The sequence below is a fragment of the Macaca mulatta genome, chromosome 5 (genome assembly GCF_049350105.2).
Source record: "Macaca mulatta isolate MMU2019108-1 chromosome 5, T2T-MMU8v2.0, whole genome shotgun sequence".
Lineage (NCBI taxonomy): Eukaryota > Metazoa > Chordata > Mammalia > Primates > Cercopithecidae > Macaca > Macaca mulatta.
The window spans coordinates 6,557,150-6,577,207 of NC_133410.1; the positions used below are offsets into that span (position 1 = coordinate 6,557,150).

General features: G+C 52.1%; 1 protein-coding gene across 3 annotated transcripts in view; it reads left to right on the forward strand.

Moving 5' to 3' along the window:
- Positions 1-20,058, forward strand: part of PPP2R2C (protein phosphatase 2 regulatory subunit Bgamma) — a 246,517-nt gene that overhangs the window by 87,892 nt on the left and 138,567 nt on the right. Inside the window, exon 1 of one of the 3 annotated variants that reach the window (XM_015137941.3) lies at positions 8,322-8,847. The exons of 1 other annotated variant lie outside the window; for it this stretch is intronic. In XM_015137941.3, coding sequence (XP_014993427.1) covers positions 8,820-8,847 — 28 coding nt within the window. In that variant the 5' untranslated portion in view covers positions 8,322-8,819. 3 annotated transcript variants of the gene reach the window in all.

Genomic DNA, 20,058 nt, shown 5'->3' on the forward strand with positions numbered 1-20,058 from the left:
ATATGTGTCCTAAAACATGAAGAAAGGACGTTCTGTTTACTACCTTTATAACTCAGCAGGTAGACAAGTATTGGTAAAACAGAACACAAAAGGCGAAATGCTTAAAAGATAAATATTGATAAATTTCCCACATCAAAATGAATGACTTCTGTAGGACAAGAGTACCATAAACAAAGTTAAGACAAAAACTGCAAATTAGAAGAGAATGTTTGCAACATATAAACAGACAGAGGATAGGTTTGCAACACATATAAACAGCAGAGGATACAATTGTATCAAAATCTCTGGGAAGCCAGTGAGGAGAAAATCACACAACCAAATGGAGACATGGGCAATGGGAAAAGACAGGCGATTCATAGAAGAGGAAATTCAAATGGCCAAGTGGAAAGATTCCCAAACACTAGGAATCAGGAAATGCAAAGTAAGCAATCATCACACACCCGTTCACCCATCAACTTCACATGAATTTAAGTCTATTCCAAGTGTCACTTGAGAATGTGATACACTGCTGTAGGAGTGTAAATTGCTTCTCTATTTGGCAACGAGTAGGAAGTTAAATATGTATATATTCCAGTATGCATGACCCAGAAGGAATGTCACCAGTATGACTCAGTAGTCTCGCCCTCCACCTGTCTATCCTAGGAAACCTTTACACTGCAGGCTATGAGGAGCCAAGTAAAAGGATGTACCTGCAGTGTTGTTTGAAATCCAAAAAGGTTAGAAACAACCTAATATTATCTGGGAGGGTGGAGAGCAGGTAGAAGAAATAATACATTAATTGTATGCTGGCAAATATTTAACAACCTGCTATCCAGGGAAAAAAACCTTAATTTGTAGAATTTGCCAATTTCTGGGATGTAAATACTCTGCCATGGCTGATTTATAGCTACCATCGTGACATCATCAAACGCAGAGTTGGGAAAAGACATGCATGATCAGCTCTTGTGAGAAGGTTCTTGGAGCAAGCTCCAGCACACCATTGATTGTTTTCTGCCAGCTTGCAAGATCAATGAAGAAACTAGGGTAGAGCTGAAAACATAATGCTTAGGAAAAAAAGCAGTTTGTAGTATGGTGTGATCAATATGATCATGTTTATATAAATTTCTAAATTACGTAAAATGATCCAATACATGTATGTATGTTAAGGAATAGGACATAAATGGGAAGAAAGCACTACTTTAGGGATAGTGTTTGCTTCTGGAAAGAAAAAGGAAAGATGAGGACTAGGAAGGGATGCAAAGGAACTTCAGCTGTATCTCTGTGGTCTCATTTCTCAAATAAAAAGAACCGAAGCAAAGCTGGGTGCTTTGGCTTGTGCGTGTAGTCCCAGCTACTTCAGTGGCTGAGGTGAGAGGACTGCTTGAGTCCAGGAATTAGAGACCAGCCTGGGCAACATAGTGAGACCCTGTCTCTACAATAAAATAAAATAAAGTAAAATAAAAAATAATAAAATAAAATAAGTAAAAAAAAAGCTGAAGCAAATATGTCAATGCTAATATTGATTCCTCTTGAATCAATATTCAAAAGGTAGGGGATTGTAATAATACATTTTAGTCTATTTGAAGTATGTCACTAAAACAAATACAAAAAAATAAGGTCTGATCATGATTATGTAAAAACAAAACTCTACCTTGAAAAGGTCCTGGGATAACATACTCTAAAAGGTTTCTGGCAATTATATTTGGACTCAGGACCATAACTTTTATATTTTCCTTTATTTCCAAATTTTCTGTCGCAAGCGTTACTTGTTCAGGGGCAGAAGATCACTAACCTTGAAGGTGTTGGGCTGGATTATGGCTCTGGGCCCTTCCACACAGACTTGGTCTTCATTTGCTGGGTCTTGGCATATCTGAGAATTCCAAGACATTCTCTATCCATCCAGAGGCATGGCGACCTGGGCTGTGGGTGGGGTGGGCGGGCTTTTGTCTTACCATTTCACTGGAGGAAAGATCATTGCGGCACTGTTTTGCCCAGTCTCTACGAGGTTCAAAGTGGTGGAACAAGCCAAGAAAGCCAACTGGAAGCTCAGCCCTGGGACCTGAGTGGTCATGGAGGGGAATGTTGGCAGAGAAGCAGCTAGGTTAGTACAGCTAGCTGCTGTGTTATACCAGGCGGTATATGGGCTGACCATACCAGCTCTGGAATCACAGACCTGGGTACATCTCCGGATTGCCACTTAGGAGCTGAGTAACTTGGGAGAAAGGTGCTGTTTGTTCATTTGTAAAGCGGGTCCTGTGGTTGGCTATATTATTGTGCAACACATTAGCAGCCCCATCCTGGAAAGAGACTGTACTTGTATGCTCTGCTGAGGTCATGTGGCCATGTGACCCACGGTGCCCTCCCTGCCCTTACTGAACTTGCATGTGGTGGTTTGTGATTTGTTTGGGCCAGCAACACTGTAGAGTGAGCTCATGGCCCCTGCCTCTCTCTATTACCCCTGCACAAACGCAGGCATGTGCAGCTCCATCAGCCGGCGTCCTGGGAAGAAGACAACAGGGGTCAGAGCTGCAGTCCACTCGAGATGAACATCCAGCATGAGTGAGAAATAGCCGCGAAGCCACTGTGTTTCGGAGGGTCATTCATGACTGCAGTCTTCTAGTTCATTCCGGCTGAGGCAGGGCTGTCGTGTGTTGAGGACAGAATGAAGTCACCTCTGTGAAGTGCTTAGCCACCAGCTGGCAAAGGGGGAGGTAGCAGGCAGGTAGATGAGGATGTACTGTTGTCACCAACAACTCACAACTCTCAGTGACAAAACACATCACCTGGGTGTTTCTCACTTGCTCAGCACATCTAACAGGGGCCCTGTTATTTGTACTCAATTAAGGACTTGGGCTGATGGACAATCTATCTTGATGAGTGCTTTTCAAGATCCTGAGTCAGGGAAAAAAAGAATTTGGCAAACCCCACAGAGGCCACTGAGGAAGAGATGCTAGTCACTCACCTCACCTTATACTCTGCAAAGCAAGTCTCATGACTACACCTAATATTAAAAGGGATAGGAAAGTGCAAATCTACCCCAGGCGCAGAAGGAGGCGAGAAGCAGGATGTGTGTGGTCAGCACTAATGACCTCCCCTGTGGCCATTCAATAAATGCTAGCCACTGCTAGAGTCACCATTAATCATGGCATTTAGGCTAGTTCCAAATGGAGAAAAGGTGAGATGTGGGGATGGCATTGCTGGCGGGAGCATGAGTGTGTGCAGATGCAGAGTCTGGGAGGGGCAGCTGTCCAGGGAAGAAGCAACGTGGCACACAGGGAGTTGGCTGGAGATGCAGTTGGGGCCAGACTGTGAAGACCTTTGAGCTGAGATGTCGTCATGTGGAGCTGGGAGCCTGGAACATCTGAACCAGGAAGGGGAACACGGCCACATGAGGGAGGAGTAAGGCTCTGAATTCTGACTCAGTGAGGCTGGCTCGAGGAGGGGAAGGACTGGAGAGCTCTGTGTGAGTGCACATCGACAGGGCTGGAAGGAGGACAGGCTGTGGCAGGTGAAGGTGTGGGAGTCGGGATGACTCCAGTGCATCCTAAGTGCAGACGAAGAGGAGGTCCAGTCCAGTTTTAAGAGAGGATGTTGGGTTTGGTATTAGAGGTGCTGAATGGTTAGAATCAAAATGACAATACCTTATTTAAGGAGGTTGCGGATCAACAGGGACAATCTTCTGTTACCTCTTTGGTAAACTGGTTGACATCCATGACTAAAGCTAAACAAACAGACCCTGTCACTCACTCAGCAATTCCTAGAATTTTTTTTTTTAAGAGAATCTTGCTGTGACCCAGACTGGAATGCAGTGTGGCACCATCCTGGCTCACTGCAACCTCTGTCTCCCAGGCTCAGGTGATCCTCAGCATCCCGAGTAGCTGGGACTACAAGCGTGCACCACCATGCCTGGCTAATTTTTGTATTTGTTTGTAGAGATGGGGTCTCCCATGTTGCCCAGGCTGGTCTTGAACTTCTGGGCTCAAGCAATCTGCCTGCCTCAGCCTCCCAAAGTGCTGGTGATATGAGCCGCTGCACTCAGCCAGTTCCCAGAATTGTGTACACATGAATGCTGAGCCACAGAAGTGTTGTTCATAATTGGCCTCCACACTGAACAAACAACCTACATGCCCAACAACAGTGGGGTCAGCCCCGTGTATTTCCACCACACAGTATTATGCAACAATGAAAAATGAATAAATTACAGCTACATATATAAATAACATGAGTGCCCCTCAGAAGCAAAACATTGTGCAAATGAAAGCAGTTACAAAAACACTCTTACCTTACAATTCTACTAGTAAGCTGGTAAAACTACAGTGTTAAAAGTCAAGATGGGGGTTATCTTTGGGGTGGTGTCTTAGTCAGTTTGGACTGCTAGAACAAAAATACTGTAGCCTGGATGGCATAAACCACGATCTATTTCTCACAGTAACGGGGGCTGGGAAGTCCAAGGTCAAAGCGCAGGCAGATCATGTGTCTAATGAGGGCTTCCTGATTTGTGGATAGCCAACTTCTTGTTGTGTCCTCATATGACAGAGAGAGGGGGAGAGGGACAGAGAAGGGAAGCAAACTCTCTCACTCTCTTCTTATAAGGGTGCTAATCCCATTATGAAGGCCCCATCCTTGGGACCTAATTACCTCCTAAAGACCCCACCTCCTAAAACCATCACATTAGGGGACAGAATTTCAATATATGAACTTTGGGAGTCACAGCTGTTCAATCCATGGAAGTGGAGAGAGAGGGGAGAGAGGGAGGCCTCGAGAGGTGGCTAGTGCCCTTTCCTGACTTGGTGGTTAGATGAGTGTTTACTTTGTGGTCGTTCTTCAAGCTGAACATTTAACTTTTGTGCAGTTGGCTTGGGCTGCCATAATAAACATGACAGGATAGGTGGTATAAACAACAGAAATGTACTGCCTCCCAGTTCTGGAGGCTGGAAAGTCCAACATCAAGGTTCTGGCCAATCTGATTCTTGGTGAGGTCCCTTCCTGGTTTGCAGGTGGCCACTGTCTTGCCATGTGCTCCCGTAGGCACCTGGGGAGACAGTGGGCAAGCTCTTTGGTCTCTTCCTATAAGGGCACTAATCTCTCCATGAATACCCCACCCTCATGGCCTTGTCTAACCCTCATCTCCCAAAGGCCCTACCTGCAAACATCATCACATGGGGGGTTAGGGCTTCGGCATGTGCATTTGAGGGGACATGGTGCGGTGCACAGCCCACTTTCCATGCATGTTCTCTCCGTCAATTACAACAAGTTGGGGGCACAGAAGCACAGGGAGACACAGCCTGGTGGGGTTGTCAGAAGGAGGGGAGTATGTAAACCTGCTGAGAAGTGGCAGCGGAAGGTGGTGCCACTGAAGTAAAGGGAAGCGTGTTGTCCACAGGGTGAGACTCATGAGAGCTTGGCACAGAGAGAGGCCAGCATGTGTCCACTGGCTCCAGAAACAGGAACGTCATTCTCATGGCCTGTGACACAAGTTTCTTTTCTGGGGTGGGATGGATGGCAAGAAGCCAGGTGGGAGGGCACGGCAGTGAGTGAGGAGATGGCGAGTGTATCTTTTGGCACTGTGGTTGTGAATGGCAGAAATGCAATGCACTGGTGGCTGAAGGGACATGGAGTGAGGACAGCTTTTGAATGTGGAAGAGACCCAAGCAGGCTTATGCTGTGGGAAGCATCTGGAGAGATGCTGACAAGTTTCACCTTATTGAGCTGTCCTCTACACTCACCTTTATAAAATGGCACCACCTCCTCCCCGTTCCTCTCCATCCCTGCATCCCGCCTTCTCCTCTGTACCAGTCATGGCCCACACAGTTCATGCTCACTTTGTGCTGTCCATCTCGCCCCACTGGGAGGCCAACTCCATGGGAGCAGAGCATTTCTTGATTCTGTCTTCCACACTACCCTAGAGCTGGGAACATGCCTGCACATAGTAGATGCTCAATAAACATTCCTCATGAATGAATGAAAGTACAGAGAGGAGTCTGTACAGAGAGGCTGGGGGTGGCAGGATCTGGAGCTCAGGCTTCTGTGAGCGGGGGCAGGGCTGTGTGCAGATACAGATGAGGAAGCAGCAGATTGTGTGATTGAGTGGGGGTCGGGGGTGGGCAGGGGGCTGAAGGAGAGTCCTTGGTTCTGCTGGAGGGAGAGGGCTTCCAGGAAATGGAGGAGACAGTCTGGAGGATCCCAGCCACTACTTGTGGTGGGGGTGGGACAGGATGGGGTGGTGAGGGGTGACAAGGGGATGGATGCAGGCCTTGGGGCCCAGTCAGGTTGGAAAGACCACCCACTGCAGGGTCCCCAGCACGGCTCAGAAGCTGACGAAAGGGATGATTTATTGTGTCGGGCCAAGTGGGGCTGTTTACATTGCAGTCCAGGACATCCCGGGAGATGAGGCTGATGCCAGCATAGGGCGGGTGTTTTGGCAGGATTGACAGATGGGGAGAGGGGACCTCTCCATGATCAGAGAGGGAGACTGACGAATGTGCAGGAGGGTGGGCCTTAGCATGATAACAAGAGAGCTCACAGGAGGCCTGGCCCCTGCTGAGCAGGACTGGCCACCCAAACCCGTGGGGCCACTCCCACTCCTGCCATCACATGATGATGAGGTTGTGCCTAGGCTGCCTCGTGGTCAGGACTTGAACCCAGCTTGTCTTTCTCCCAGCGTAGCCATTTTGCTGGCCCCTGCTAGAGAGGTGAGGGGGTGTGGACAGAGAGTGGGGGGCTGGGCTTAGGATGTGAGGTGGGGGGCATATGAGCGGACAGGTGTGAGAGAGAGAGGAGAACATGCCAGGCTGGTGGGTGGGGGCCGATGTGGGTGTCATTCACTTTCCTACGGGATAGAAAGCGACAAAGAACAAGCACATCCTTCCGGCCCTTGCATTTACCTGGTCTTTGAATGGAGTCTGCACGCCTGGGAGATTTTGGCTTGTTCCACAGTGAAAAGGTGGAGGCTGTGAAGGGCAGGGCACCTGCCAAAGCAGGTGCTGGCAGGGCCCTGGGGCCTCTCCCCAGGCCAGCCCTTGCATGACACCCTGCAAAGTGCTGATAGGGCTGGTGGGGACCTTTCATCTCCTCATAGGTCCATTCTGGGGATTTCTAAGGCACGAAAGCCCAGCTGTAGCTTCAAAAACTCCCTCTCACTCTCCAAGAAACCTGAGATGGCATCACCTTCCCTTGTCTTTCCCACAGCCCCACTCTCCCTGCCCCAACACCTTTGGACTCTCCTACTTCCACTGCAGTTTGGGGAGCTGTCTGGAGTTCTCCCAAAACCATTTGAAACAAGTGGAGGCCATTACAGACCAGTCCCCACCTGGAACATGGCTCCACTAATGCCTTAGGCCCAAGAGCCCCTGCAGCTTTGGTTATCCCACTGCACTTACCCCTCCCAGGCAAGCCGCAGAGTCCCTCCCTTTCCAAGAAGGCTCTGTTGAGCTCCCAGGGAGGCCTGATGGTTCCTCACCCACACCTCTGAATCCCCCTGAGGCTTTGCCCCGTGCAGGGGACTGTGATTCATTAGGCGGTGGGTTACGGTGGAGGAGGGGCAGCTTGGCAAAACAGGAGGCAAATATTTTTTGAGGGCCCACTATGTGCCAGGCTGATGACCAGAGGGAGGTTCCTGTTTGGCAGAGTCCTGGGCTTGGAGGGGAGGGAGGGGATGGAGGAGGGGAAGCATTTTCCAGCCTGGTTTTGGATGTACCTAGCTCTGTGTTTCTTTAACTTTCTCACCTGTCAGGAGAGGCGGGCATGAGGGGATATCTCAGGGCCCTGCCTGGGGGAGGCCCACTCACTCCTCCAGCCATTTCATCCAGTTGTGCCTTGTCGGGTGCTGGACCCCCTCCACCCAGCTTCTTCACATGTACTCGGCGCTCCCAAGGGGCCCCAGAACTTGCACGACCCACCCTCTTCCACTAACGAAGGGGTCCAGTGTCCTTCCCCTCCCACGAGTACCCATTCTCCAGGTGCGCCCTCTTCAGCTGCGACCCCACTCCCTCCTTCCCAGTCCTTTCTGCCTTCTGCCTGCGAGGCTGCCCTCCTCCTGCCCCCTTCCCAGCCCCCCTGCCCTTGGCCTTCTCTCCCATAACTGGAGCACCTGGGCACCCAAGGTACCCTCCCCCCAAGCTCAGCTGATCACACTCTCCCGCAAGCCGGCGGTCTCCTTCCTCCCTCCCCCGTGGCGCACCCAGCACCAAGGTGCCTACCGCGAGGGCCCGAGCACGGCGGTGCAGCCTCAGCTTGGGCGCCGGCTCCACCTGCAGGGCCGCGGGGGCGGAGAGCGGGCGGCGCGAGGGAGGGGCCTGCGACAGCCGCGGCGGCGGCGGCGGCGGCCCTAGCCCGCGCAGCCCAGCTCGGCCCCGGCTTGGTCGGCGCAGCGCAGCGCCGCGCGCGTCCCCTTGCCGCCGTCGCCGCAACCAGGCGCACCGGCATCAGGCCCCGCCGCTGGGCGCACGGACGCAGCGCGCACGGGCCGGCCGGGATGCGCGCCTGGGCCCCGGCCCGCCCGAACCCGCGGCCGCCGCCCGCCCGCCGCGCGATCGCTTGACCGCGGCGCCCTCCCCCGGCCGCCCCCGCCCGTCCCCCTGCCGCGATGCCCTCCCTCCGGGGCCCCGGCGGCCCGCGCCCCTGCTAGGCTGCGGCGGCATGGCCCGCGCGCCCGGCGCGACCTCTGCGGATTGCATCGGTGTGTGGCGGCGGGGCATGCCCAGAGCACCGGGCACGGCCTTCAATGGGCGAGGACACGGACACGCGGAAAATTAACCACAGCTTCCTGCGGGACCACAGCTATGTGACTGAAGGTAACGTACGTGTTGTCTGAGACCCCTCCGGCCGGCCGCGGCGTGGGGATGCCGTCGCACCGAATGCCCTCCGAAGGTTTGGACCGCGCGATGTGTGTCGTGTCCCCCCGCCCCACCCCATCCCACCCCACCCCATCCCACCCTGCCCGGGGCCCAGGAGGGAGGGAGCCCGAGGGTACCGGCCTCCACTGCCCAGCGCCCGGACAGGGCAGCGCCCTCCTCCGCGCCGCCCTCCGGGAGGCAGCCGCTCTCAGGCCAGGTGGCATCCTGATTCGGCCCTGACCATAATTTTTTAAAAGGCCATGCCTGTGGCTAATCTGGTGAAGAAATCTCGGGGAAATTTAATGGTTTAAAATCCTGGATTTGCAATTTCAGCCCTGCCAGGAGCCCGCAGAATTTTCTAGGCTGTCTTCTCCCTGGAGAAGAGGGACCTAGGGGGGGAAAAACATAATCCATTGCCAGATCCTCCTGGGAGGCCCGCCTGCCCAGGCCCCTCCCTGTCCTCCAGAGGCAGGGTCCCTGAATGGGAGGGAGAAGGCGGCTAGTTTGGGGCTGGCCTTTTTATTCCTGGTGAGTTATATTGAGACAGGAGCAGCTGGGCTAACTGTCGGGATTTTCCAAAAAGTGGGACATGTCATCCCAAATAGGCCCTGTTTAAAATCCCCTAAGTTGGCCCTACAAACCCAACCCCAACCCCCACCCTACCCAGAGGCTGGTGGGTCAGCGCCCCTCTCTTACAGGCCGGGAACTTCCGGGGCCCCCTGCTCTGCCTTGCTAGGGGAACAGTGGGGACAGCTTCCGCGCGCAGGCAGGGCCCGCGGAGTGACCCCGATGGAGAATGGGGACCGGGAGGTCTGGGCGCGGGGACGCCTGTGCTGGAGCCCTGCCCGGATGCGGGGACGGTCAGCCGCTAACCCACGGGCTGCTGGCCCGGCCGCAGAAGTGTGCGCGGGTTCCCTGGGTGGGTGCCCCAGTGGGAGGGGCCCTGGGCACGGGTCCCGCGGGGCAGGTGCGCGTGGGTGCCTGTGTCAGGGAGACCGAGTGGGCCGGGCGGCGGGGACCGGGCTCCTGCGGCTGGGTCCGCCTCCTCGAAGCCTGGCTCTGCCGGAAATGAGGCCGAGCGGAGCTGGAGCCCCGCGGAGGCCCGGGGAGTGCAGCGCGGGCGCGGGCGGGCTCGGGGCGCCCTGGCCCGGGAGGCAGAGGCTGGGCGTGGGACCTGGGCAGAGGGAGGCTGCGGGGGCCGCGCCCGCTCCCGGCGGGAGAACCGCTGAGTCACGCTTCGCCGCCGGGTGTGTGCGGTAGAGGGGCACGGCTGCCCGGGCCTCCTGGCCGGTGAGGCTCCGACCCGGCCGCGGCTTTGGGAGGCCGGGGGAGCTGAGAACGGCCCTTTGTCGCCCGCCTCGGCGAGGCTGAGTCGGGATCAGCGTGGGTCCGGGATGTGCTTTCTGCTCGCAGCCTGCAGCGACAGAGGGTTGGAGGAAGCCGCCGGGTTCCTGGCCCGTGCCTCGGTGGCCTGGCTCAGGCCAAGAGCGGATCTTGGCAGGTTGCCCCGCTGCTTCCTGCTCCCAGGCTCGCTGTGGTCTGGCTTCCTGGAGCAAGCCTCTGTTTGCTCATCTCTACGTTGGGGATGATGATGGGATGGGGTGCAGGGCTTGTTGTGGGACTAGGCGTAGAAAGCGCCATGGTGGACATTTTCAAACATTAATTCCCTCTGCACCCCGTCCATCCCCTTTTCTTTCATAAATTCACCAGCTCTCAGCAGGGGACAGCAACGGGGACGGCACAGTTCTGGGAGTCAGAGCAGTGCTATCCAATCCTTCATCCAGACACCAGATATTTACCGAGCACCTGCTGCGTGCCAGGCACTGTTTTATCCCTGGGGACTGGACAAAGACTCCCTGCCCTTGTGCGGCCTGTGTTCTATCAGGGAGCTATGTGACCTTGAGGTCTGTCTTCTCACCAGGGCTCAGTCTCCCCATCTGTGAAATGGGAGTGAATCCTGCCCTCAGGGTCTGGGGGTTTCTGTGAGGAGCAGGTGCAATGGTGATGAAGGAGCCGTTCGGAGCTGTGCATTGCTAACACGCAGCCAAAGGATGCTGAGCACCTGCTGTGTGCTGGGACCTCATTCGAAGGCCCACCTATGCCTTATCCCCACCTTTAGATGAACAAACCAAGGCCTGGCCTTGTCGCTGGTCCAGACGGAGTGCCCGTGTGTGCAGGGCATAGGGCTCAGGTGCTGCGGATGCAGAGAGCAGAATCGGAACAAGAAACAATCATCATCATTATAATAGGTAGAATTTTGGCCTCCCTGATGAAAAACACACTTTCACACTGTTGCATCCTGACTGTATTTTGTGCTCAGCGCACAGGGAAGGTCACAGGTTTGAATGTCAGAATGTCAGATTTGAATCGTGTTAAAATCCTGCCTCTGACTCCTGACTGCTGTGCAGCCTTGGACAAGTTACTACACCTTCCTGAGCTTCACTTTCCCTTTGTAAAGAGAGAAATAATAACGACCTTTCATACAGGGGGTTGCTGGGATGATCAGTGATTTTGCTAATACAGAAAGTGCCCAGCACAGTGCTTGGCTTGTTGGAGGCGTTTAACACATGGCATTGTTATTATTTATATGGCTTGTAACTGGAAGAGCCTGTGGGCAAATAGTGGATGCTAAAAAGCTCAGTTTGAGAAAAAACTAGGTGCACAAACTCCTGTTCTACCAGTGGTTGCGTCTACAGTCCCCCGCCACACCCCAGCTACTCTGATCTACCTCCTGTTCCTCGAGCAGGCCATTTTCTTTCTTGCTTCAGGGCGTTTGCACCGGCTGTTCCTCCCTGGAACAGCCACCTCCTGCCTTTCTCACCACTGACTCCTTCTCATCCTTTGGGCCCCATGTCAAATGTCATCTTTGCCCACGGGAGCCCTGCTTGAGTTCCTGAGTCTCTTGTAAAATCTCAAACATCTTGGGAAGAGTTTAGGTTTTGTTAGTCCTTCACATGTTGGTGTGAATTAGTCAGAGCAGGTTGGATTTTTTTTTTGTTTGTTTGGTGGCAGGGTTAGGGGGCTTATTCTTGGCTGGGCTCCACTGCACTGAGGGTTATGGTGATCGTTAGGTGCATATGCAGGCCACCTGGGGGCACAGAGAACTTTGCATGAATAGGGTCAGGGTGTGGGGAGAGCAGAGCAGCTGATAGGGCGCTGGACCCTGGAGGTTGCTAGGACGTCTCCATCTAGTTAGACAGTTCTCAGGAGCTGGTTCCAGGAAGGACTCTTCCTCGTTCTGTTCTTTCTCTTTTTGCGGCGGGCCCCAGTACTTAGCTTTAGGGTGAGTTGAATAAGCATTTCCAGACTAGACTGAACTTACAAAACCCATCCATCCTTCCTTTGCTTAGCACCATTTGCCAAGCACATCCTCCCCTGGGCAGGCAGTGATGACCAAGACACAGGAGCTCGGCCAAGGGGAGGTGGTTGAGGCTGACCAGGTAGATCCTGCTGTGACTGGGTCTGTCTGGGAAGCAACAGTCAGTCTCATGTGCCTGACAGGTAAGGCACTTAAGGAGCATGCTTTTCAGCTGAGGCCAGAGGCACAGCTTCCCCTCGTTTGAGCATCTCAGCCATCACACTCTGTTGGACACTCGTGCTTTTTGCATCTGCAAAAGGATGTACCCATGTTTTCCTGACTCCCATCCCTAGATGTCCTGCGTGATTTCAGAGTAGTCTGTTTATTCCCACAGAGTTGTCCTCGTTTTATAGTTGAGGAAGTGAAGGGTGCTTGGGAATTGCTAAGGTCAGCATGGGGTCCTGGGCCTGTCTGAACGCAGCAGGCAGGCAGGTTTTCCTGCATGGAGTTGTCTGCAGGTTTTGAACTGGTTGTGCCCTGGATACCATCTATTTTCTGCCCAGGCAACCACACTGAAGAGGAGGTGCTGCTTTTGGGAGACTCAGCATTTAGTGAAATCTGCACCCTTATGGTGGACATTGCAGCTGATACCCACAACAGTTAGTCTCTCTTCTCCCAAGGAGAACACATATGGTTCCTAGTAAGAGATCTCGGGCCATAGCTGGATCTGATCAGTGCAAGGATGATCTCATTCCCCTTGCAGTGACTGGTTCCAGAATGGATGTGGGAGTCAGTTCTGGAGGTTGAGTGGAAAATAGGGAGAACCGCAGGTAAGTTGGTCCCTCTCTTGTGATGGGAACAGGGAAACGCTGTGGTGGCTGGCAGCCATCCTGACACCATGAGGGCCAACACCATGGGGCCAACACCACTGATCGCAGGGCAGAGAGTGAGTGAGATCCAGGGCATTCAGGCCTGATGTCCAGCTCACCTCTGAACTTCCAGTTACATGAGCTGGTACTTTTCCTTTTCGTTGTGTACTTTCAAGTTCTGTTACTTGCAGCCAATGGCACCCCAACTCACACAGCCCTGACTGCCTATCAAGAAAACCAGGAGGCTGGTCTGTAACCCACAGCTAAGACTCGAGATACATAAAACCCGGAGGAATTTTTGTTTGCTTTCTGTTTTGAGAACCCTCTTTCATTTCACTCAAGTCGAGGTTACCAATTTCTTATTTTCCTTCCTCAGTCCTATTGAGGGGGTATTTTTGGCCAGATAAGAGAACCTAAGATCTGGTGTCAGGAGATCTGGGTTCCTGGTGAGGTCTGACCCTGGGTCTGTAATATTGGGCTGGTCATATGGTCTCTGTGAGCCTCAGTTTATTCTTAATAAATATAATCGGTAAGTGATGATGTCTATTCTTTAGGGGCCAGAGTTAGACTAGCCCTTAGAATTGTCATCGGACTGGCTAGCCCAACTTCCACCCCCAACCTATGGGGAAACTGAGGCTAAGAGGGGGGACATTAGTGGTGGCACAGAGGGAGATTAGGGAGAGTCAGCCTTTGACTTTTGAAAATCAAGATGTGGACTGTTCAGATTCTGTGTTCCTTTTGCTTCCGTTTGGAAATGCCACTTACATAAGCTTCCCTTGGGCTTCACAGCGGGTGTGGGCCCCATTTCAGTGCTGGGGTGTCCTCCGTCAAATCACTTCAGTTTCTGAGCCTCAGTTTCCCTGCACCACCTAGTGCCCTGGGTTGTCATGAGGCTCAAAGGAACCAAGGGCATGTGGACTCTGAAGTTCTACATGTGTAAAAGGCGACTGCTGTCAATTTCCCCAAACTGTAGTGTAGGCCAGCTCCCACGCCCCTGCTGTAAGCAATGTGCTGGTTTCTTTTTAATCAACCCGAACTTAAAGCTTGGTGCAGTCACAGAGCAGGGTTTTTCTCATTTTCTTTCTGGAAGATGGAAATCAAATTCTAATAAAATTTTTCCACTCCATCTCCTGGCTGTTGCCGTTGCTACAGTTTTTAGTATTTATCCTTAAAGCTTGCAGAGCTAAGGGATGTTTGGTAAGAAGTGTTTAGGCCTTGAGGCTGGAAGAACCACTGTATGAAGCACTAGGTTCCGTGGAGAGCGTGGTGGGGAGTAACAGAAGGACAGTGAACTCCTGCGAGTCCACCAAGCAGAGGGCCACACTTTCAGCAACTGGGGTATTTCCTTCCAGTCTTTTTTTAATGCTCGTGTCTATTTTTAATGAAAACTGTCATCTGTCTGTATCAACAATTTTGAAGGCTACTTTTCTAGTTTGGCCTGAGATTATAAGAATTTTCCAGGGCTTTGCTCCAGGGCTGGTTTCATGGGTATGCAACCCGTGTGGTCATCTAGGACCCCACACTCAGAAGGACCTGTGCTTGGGTTCATGCTCTGCTGTTACTATCTTCAGATTTTTAAGAATTTCACTTTGGATCCTGTGTTTTGTAAGTGAAGTCTGATGGGATGGGGGGGAGCCTGGGAATGAGCAGAGGGGCATGTGCGGCAGGCAAGTCTGTGGTTCCACACAGTGGCTCCCACAGCACGCTACCCTGTGTTCCCTTGAGCATCTGAGCCCCACGCACAGTGGACAGCTCATGCACCTTCTCAGTGCGTCTGCAGTTTCACAGGCAGGGGCCACGCTTTCAACTGACGCTCCAACGCACTGATGTTCTAATGCAGTGACTTCTAAGAAACACAAATGGCCCAGGAACCCAATGGTGTCCTTTCTTCATATTTGCCAATCACTGACAGTGAAAATGATGACACAGAAAGGAAGGGAAAAATAGGGCACCCACAGTTCCTTTTCCTCCTAGTCCAAGGGTAGAGGGTGTTGGTGGAATGTACACATATCTAGAAGTGAAATAAGAACAGTTAAGTTAGTTTCCTCTGCTCTGGTAAGAACAAAATCCATCTGCGAAATGTAACTTGTGCATTTCGGTGAGTCTACGTTCGTCACATGCTCTTAAGTTTGCATTTAAAATTGGAAGTGCACAATAGAGTGGTGAGTGATAAAATGCATGGTAAGAGTTTAAGCTTTTGGTTTTGTTTTTTTAAATTTCAGTTGACATTAAATAGCAAATAACCCCATGACAAAATATGGATGGCATGAAAAGGCTTTGTGTCTTAGTACCTTTCACGATGCTTTTCCTTTGCTTCTTGAACAAGGGGCTCTGCATTTTCATTTTTCCCTGTGCCCCACAAATTATAGGGTTGACCCTACTTTGCTGGAACTCTGGGTAGGGTGAACTCCTTGGCTCCGCCTTCTATCCCCTTGGCTTTCGTGATTGGTGGAAATGGTGAGAGCCTGCCATCCACTGGGTGGCTCTTCCCTATGGGGAGGGGTTACAATATTAAAGGTCCGTGCTCCTCTCTCACCCATTGGGTCCATGGGCCTGTGACTTCCAGGTTGCTCTTCAGGGGAGAGGCCAACAGTTCTCTTATTTTACAGGCTAGATGTTAGACCTACCTCTCCCCACAGGACCAAGGGGTGGGGAGGTGGAGTAGAGGTCCGTAGCTCTTTTTTTTTTCTTACAGATTTACCATTAATAAAGTAGATTTTTAAATTCCTGGCTTGCAGCCAGTCTTTTCTGTGTAATCCTAAGTCCCAGCAAGGAAGAAGGACGACTGGTTACCTCGGCCCCGCCCCCGAGTCACACAGTACATGTATTTACAACCATCATTTTATTGGCTGCATACTATTCCTGTGATAAATGTGTCATCATTCAGTAGTTCAATTAATCATCTCCTTATGGCTGGATATTTAGTTCCCTCCCTCCCTCCCTCCTTCCTTCCTTCCTCCCTCCCTCCCTCCCTCTCTCTCTCTCCCCCTCCCCTCCCTCCCTTTCTTATTTTCATAACTAACACTGCAGGAATGAACACCATTTGTGTGTGTGAAGACCCCCTACTCCCATTCTTCCTCCTAACCTTGGAATGATGCTCTTCAGAAGGAATTCCACACGTGCTATTTCATACAAAGATCATGAGCATTTTTAATATTGTTGACACACATTGGCAGATTATTCTCCAGAAAGTTTCTCTCTTTTACCACATGCTGATCAACATTAGGTAGTCTAATTTGTTTGACCTTTGCAAATATCAAAGATGAAAAATATTTGTTGTAATTCACATCTGCATACCAATGAGGCTGAACATTTTTTCCTTTTGTTCAGCGGGTATTGGCTGATCCCTGTTATGTGCCAGGGTGACATTAGATTCTAGACATACAAAGTTGAAGAGCAAGGCTGTGTCTGCCTTGAAATGTGGACTCTTCTTTCCCAGTGTCTTGGATGCCACTGAGGGACCCAGCTGCTTCTCAGGAGAGAGTCTGGAGCTGCTGGAGGAGTCTGCGCATCCCTCGCACTCTGGGGAGTCCTGTTAGTTACACTGGATCTTGCAAAGACAGACATCTCACCAGTAAGCCCTTGGGCAGAATGATCCACGTGGACTTTAGGATGAAATAATTACAAAACAAACACAATAGCCATTGTTATGGTTCACCATTTATTGGCTACGTACTATAATACTATATGCCGGACATGAAGCTACGTGCATCTTATTAGAGATGCCCCAAACCTGGTGTTATGTATATTATTTCCCCATTTTACAGAGGAGAAAACTGAGGCTGAGGTGCTTGCTCAGTGTCACATGGTTTGTATGGGAGAGAGCTGGGTTTTGAATTCAGCTTGCCAAACTCACACTCCTGACTGCTACATCAATTGGCTGGGAACCCAGGGCAGGGACGGGTGGCCTGTTGAGTTCTGATTATGCACTGCACTTAGGAGGTTTTGGGATTTGAACTAGACTGCCTAGCTTGGTGCTCTTGCTATCTGTGTTGCGATGAAAGGCAATTGAGAGGGGTCAGCAGGAGGAGAGACCCCCTTCACGGCACAGGTGGATGGCGGCGGCAGAGGCCACAGGTGGACACGTGGTCAGGGCACTGAAGGGCAGGTGGCATTTCCAGGTCGGGGGTGATGATGTGCTGGGACATGGCTTTCTAGTGCATTCTGGGCGGGAGGAACAGCATGTACAGAGTAGCATAACGCTTGCCCCCTGACAGTGTCCGGCTCCTCTGCTTGAGACCAGGAGTCAGTTAGTTGCCAGCCAGCCCGGGAGCAGGACACACCTGGAGGCCCCTGTGCTGCCCAGGACGGGCACTGCCCTCCTTGCACAGTGGGGGCCATTGTCCTCCAGAACCCGTGGCTGAATGTCCCATTGAGGCAGAACAAAGGCTGCTCAGAGGTTCCCAGCTGGGGTGTGGGCTGCCCCAAGCAGGGATGGGATCTCCGACTGCAGGCCAAGGGCCTCCTCTGGGCCAGCCTGGCCTCCTGCAGCCCAACCCCCACCCCTCCCCAGGACCAGGACCGTTGCTATTGGAGGCTGGACCTGGGCTTGGGCTCCTAGGCCTGTGCTCTGGGTCTGGCACAGCTGCCTTGCCCTTGGCAGCTTCTTCATCCTCTGGGCAATTTCCCCATCTATGAAGCAGAGAGAGAGAGAGAGAGAGAGCTCCCAACCAGCAAGGCTTTCAGGCAGAATTGAATGAAATAGTGCACGCTCTGTACGTTAATCTCAATAAAAGGGAGATCTTTCATGATCATGATTAGCTTCTGAATTTTTTTTACAATTTCAAAAAAGTTTTGATGCAAACTTTCAAATTTGTGCCACTTCCGGGGCAAAGTGTTTAAGAAGGGAGTGCGCCTTCCCCACTGCCTCTTTCCCAGAGAAGGGAGAGATGCCACTCCCTGGAGCCCCTCATCAGTCTGTGGAAGAGACTGCTGGCCAAGTGTTACAAGAGGAGAAACTGCTTTGCATTTGTGAGAAAATAGTCTACTGAACTGCTTCCAATCTATCAAGATCTTGCTGTACTTCCTTCATTTACTCTCCCCTGCTTTTGGCTGAAGAATTTTTAGGCAAATCCAAAACTCCTCTCATTTCCCCATTCTATCTGCAGGCATCTCTGAGTGTTGAGGGCATTTCTTATAGCCCAGTGCTGTTATCCCACCTCACAAAACACATCCTGATTCTTCGTTACCTAAATTCTGGTCCATTTTGTGAATGTCCCCAGTTGTCTTGCAAATGTCTCTTATGGTTGGGTAGCTTGGCCCAGGATCCAAAGTCCTGCACCTGCGTTTGGCTATTCTGTCTCTCGTCTTTTCTGACCTAGACTCAGCCTCCATCCCCTTTTCAGGCCACCGACTTGTTGAAGATATTCGTTATTATTTTATTTCATTTTTTTAAGACAGAGTTTCACTCTGTTGCCCAGGCTGGAGTGCAATGGTGTGATCTTGGCTCACTGCAACCTCCACCTCCTGGGTTCAAGTGATTCTCCTGCCTCAGCCTCCCAAGCAACTGCGACTACAAACAGTTGCCCACCACCACACCTGACTAATTTTTATAGTTTTAGTAGAGATGGGGTTTCACCATGTTGGTCAGGCTGGTCTTGAACTCCTGACCTCAGGAGAACCCCCACATTCCAGGGGCTTGATGCCATAGAAGTTTATCCCTTTGTAACAGTTCATTGTGGATGACCCTAGTTGGCCAGGAGTCTCTTCCACAGGGTGATGAGGGGCTCCAGGCCCTTCTCATCTGTCAGCTCCCGTGTCCTCTCCATTCTCCGGGGAAGTGGGTGTGGGGAAGGTGCACTTGCTCCTTAAATCTGCCTTCATTATTATTTTAGAGATTATAGTGTCACCCCCGCTGTCCCTAATTTGTGCCTGGATTCCATTTGCCCTATGGGTCTGGAAGGCCGAGAGGTGGTTGCCTGGACCTGGGCATCGGCCTTGAGGCTACCCCTCTATCCTCCAGGACCCCTCTCCGCAGATTGGTGCCCTCATCACTCCCTGGCTGAGTGATCTTGGACAAGTTGTCCAGCCAGGCTGTGCCTGGGTGACCACATCTGGGCTAGGGGTGAGTGTGGCTGCACCGTCCTCTCTGGGATGTGGTGGGTGTTGAATGAGATGGTGCATGCCATGTGCTCCGTGAGCCTGGTGCCTGCAAGTCCCTGTCTCATCCCCATGATGGGGATGTGGCAGGAGCCGGGGCAGCCACTGCCTGCCCACAGTGCTCACTTTCTGTAGGGGAGACACCCCTCAGCTGGTCACTGCATACAGCAGGGCCAGCACTCTCTAAGGGAAGAGAGATGTTCTCTTGGGAAGTCTGGATGCTGAAGACAGTTCGTTACTCTGATTAATACCAGTTACAAAGAAACCCCCACATTCCAGGGGCTCGATGCCATAGAAGTTTATCTCTTTGTAACAGTTTATTGTGGATGATCCTAGTTGGCCAGGAGTCTCTTCCACAGAGTGATGAGGGGCTCCAGGCCCTTCTCATCTGTCAGCTCCCGTGTCCTCTCCATTCTCCGGGGAAGAGGGTGTGGGGAAGGTGCACTCCCTCCTTAAATACTTTGGCCAGATGTGGCACTTGTCACTTCCCTCACGTTCCATTGGCCAGAGCTAGTCACATGGCCCTACCTTACGCAAGGGGCGCTAGGAAACGTAGTCCCTGGTTGGGCAGCCCAGTGGCTACTCTGCGGTGGGAAGAACCTGCATCTTGGTACATGACTTGCCATCTTTGCCACATGACCCACAAAACAAGCCTTTACATTCTCAGTCCAAAAAACCCTACTAAGAGTCCTGCGCTGGAGACACCCTCACTCAACCCCTGACCCTCCCCTCTCCCTGCTTCAGTGTCTACACGTGCACGGTGCTGTGAGATGCAGAGTCCAGAGTCATGCAGTGGCTAGGAGGTCAGGGACGCCTTCCTGGGAGAGGCGATGTCTGAGCTGAGTCTGCAAAGCCAAATAGGTGGTGCCCAGGTGGATCAGGTAGGAGAGGGGTTCTGGGCTTTGGCTGCAGCAGGGGTAAAGGCTGGTGTCTTGGGAGAGGGCATCCTGTGTAGAGAGGGGTCTGTGGGCCAGCGAGA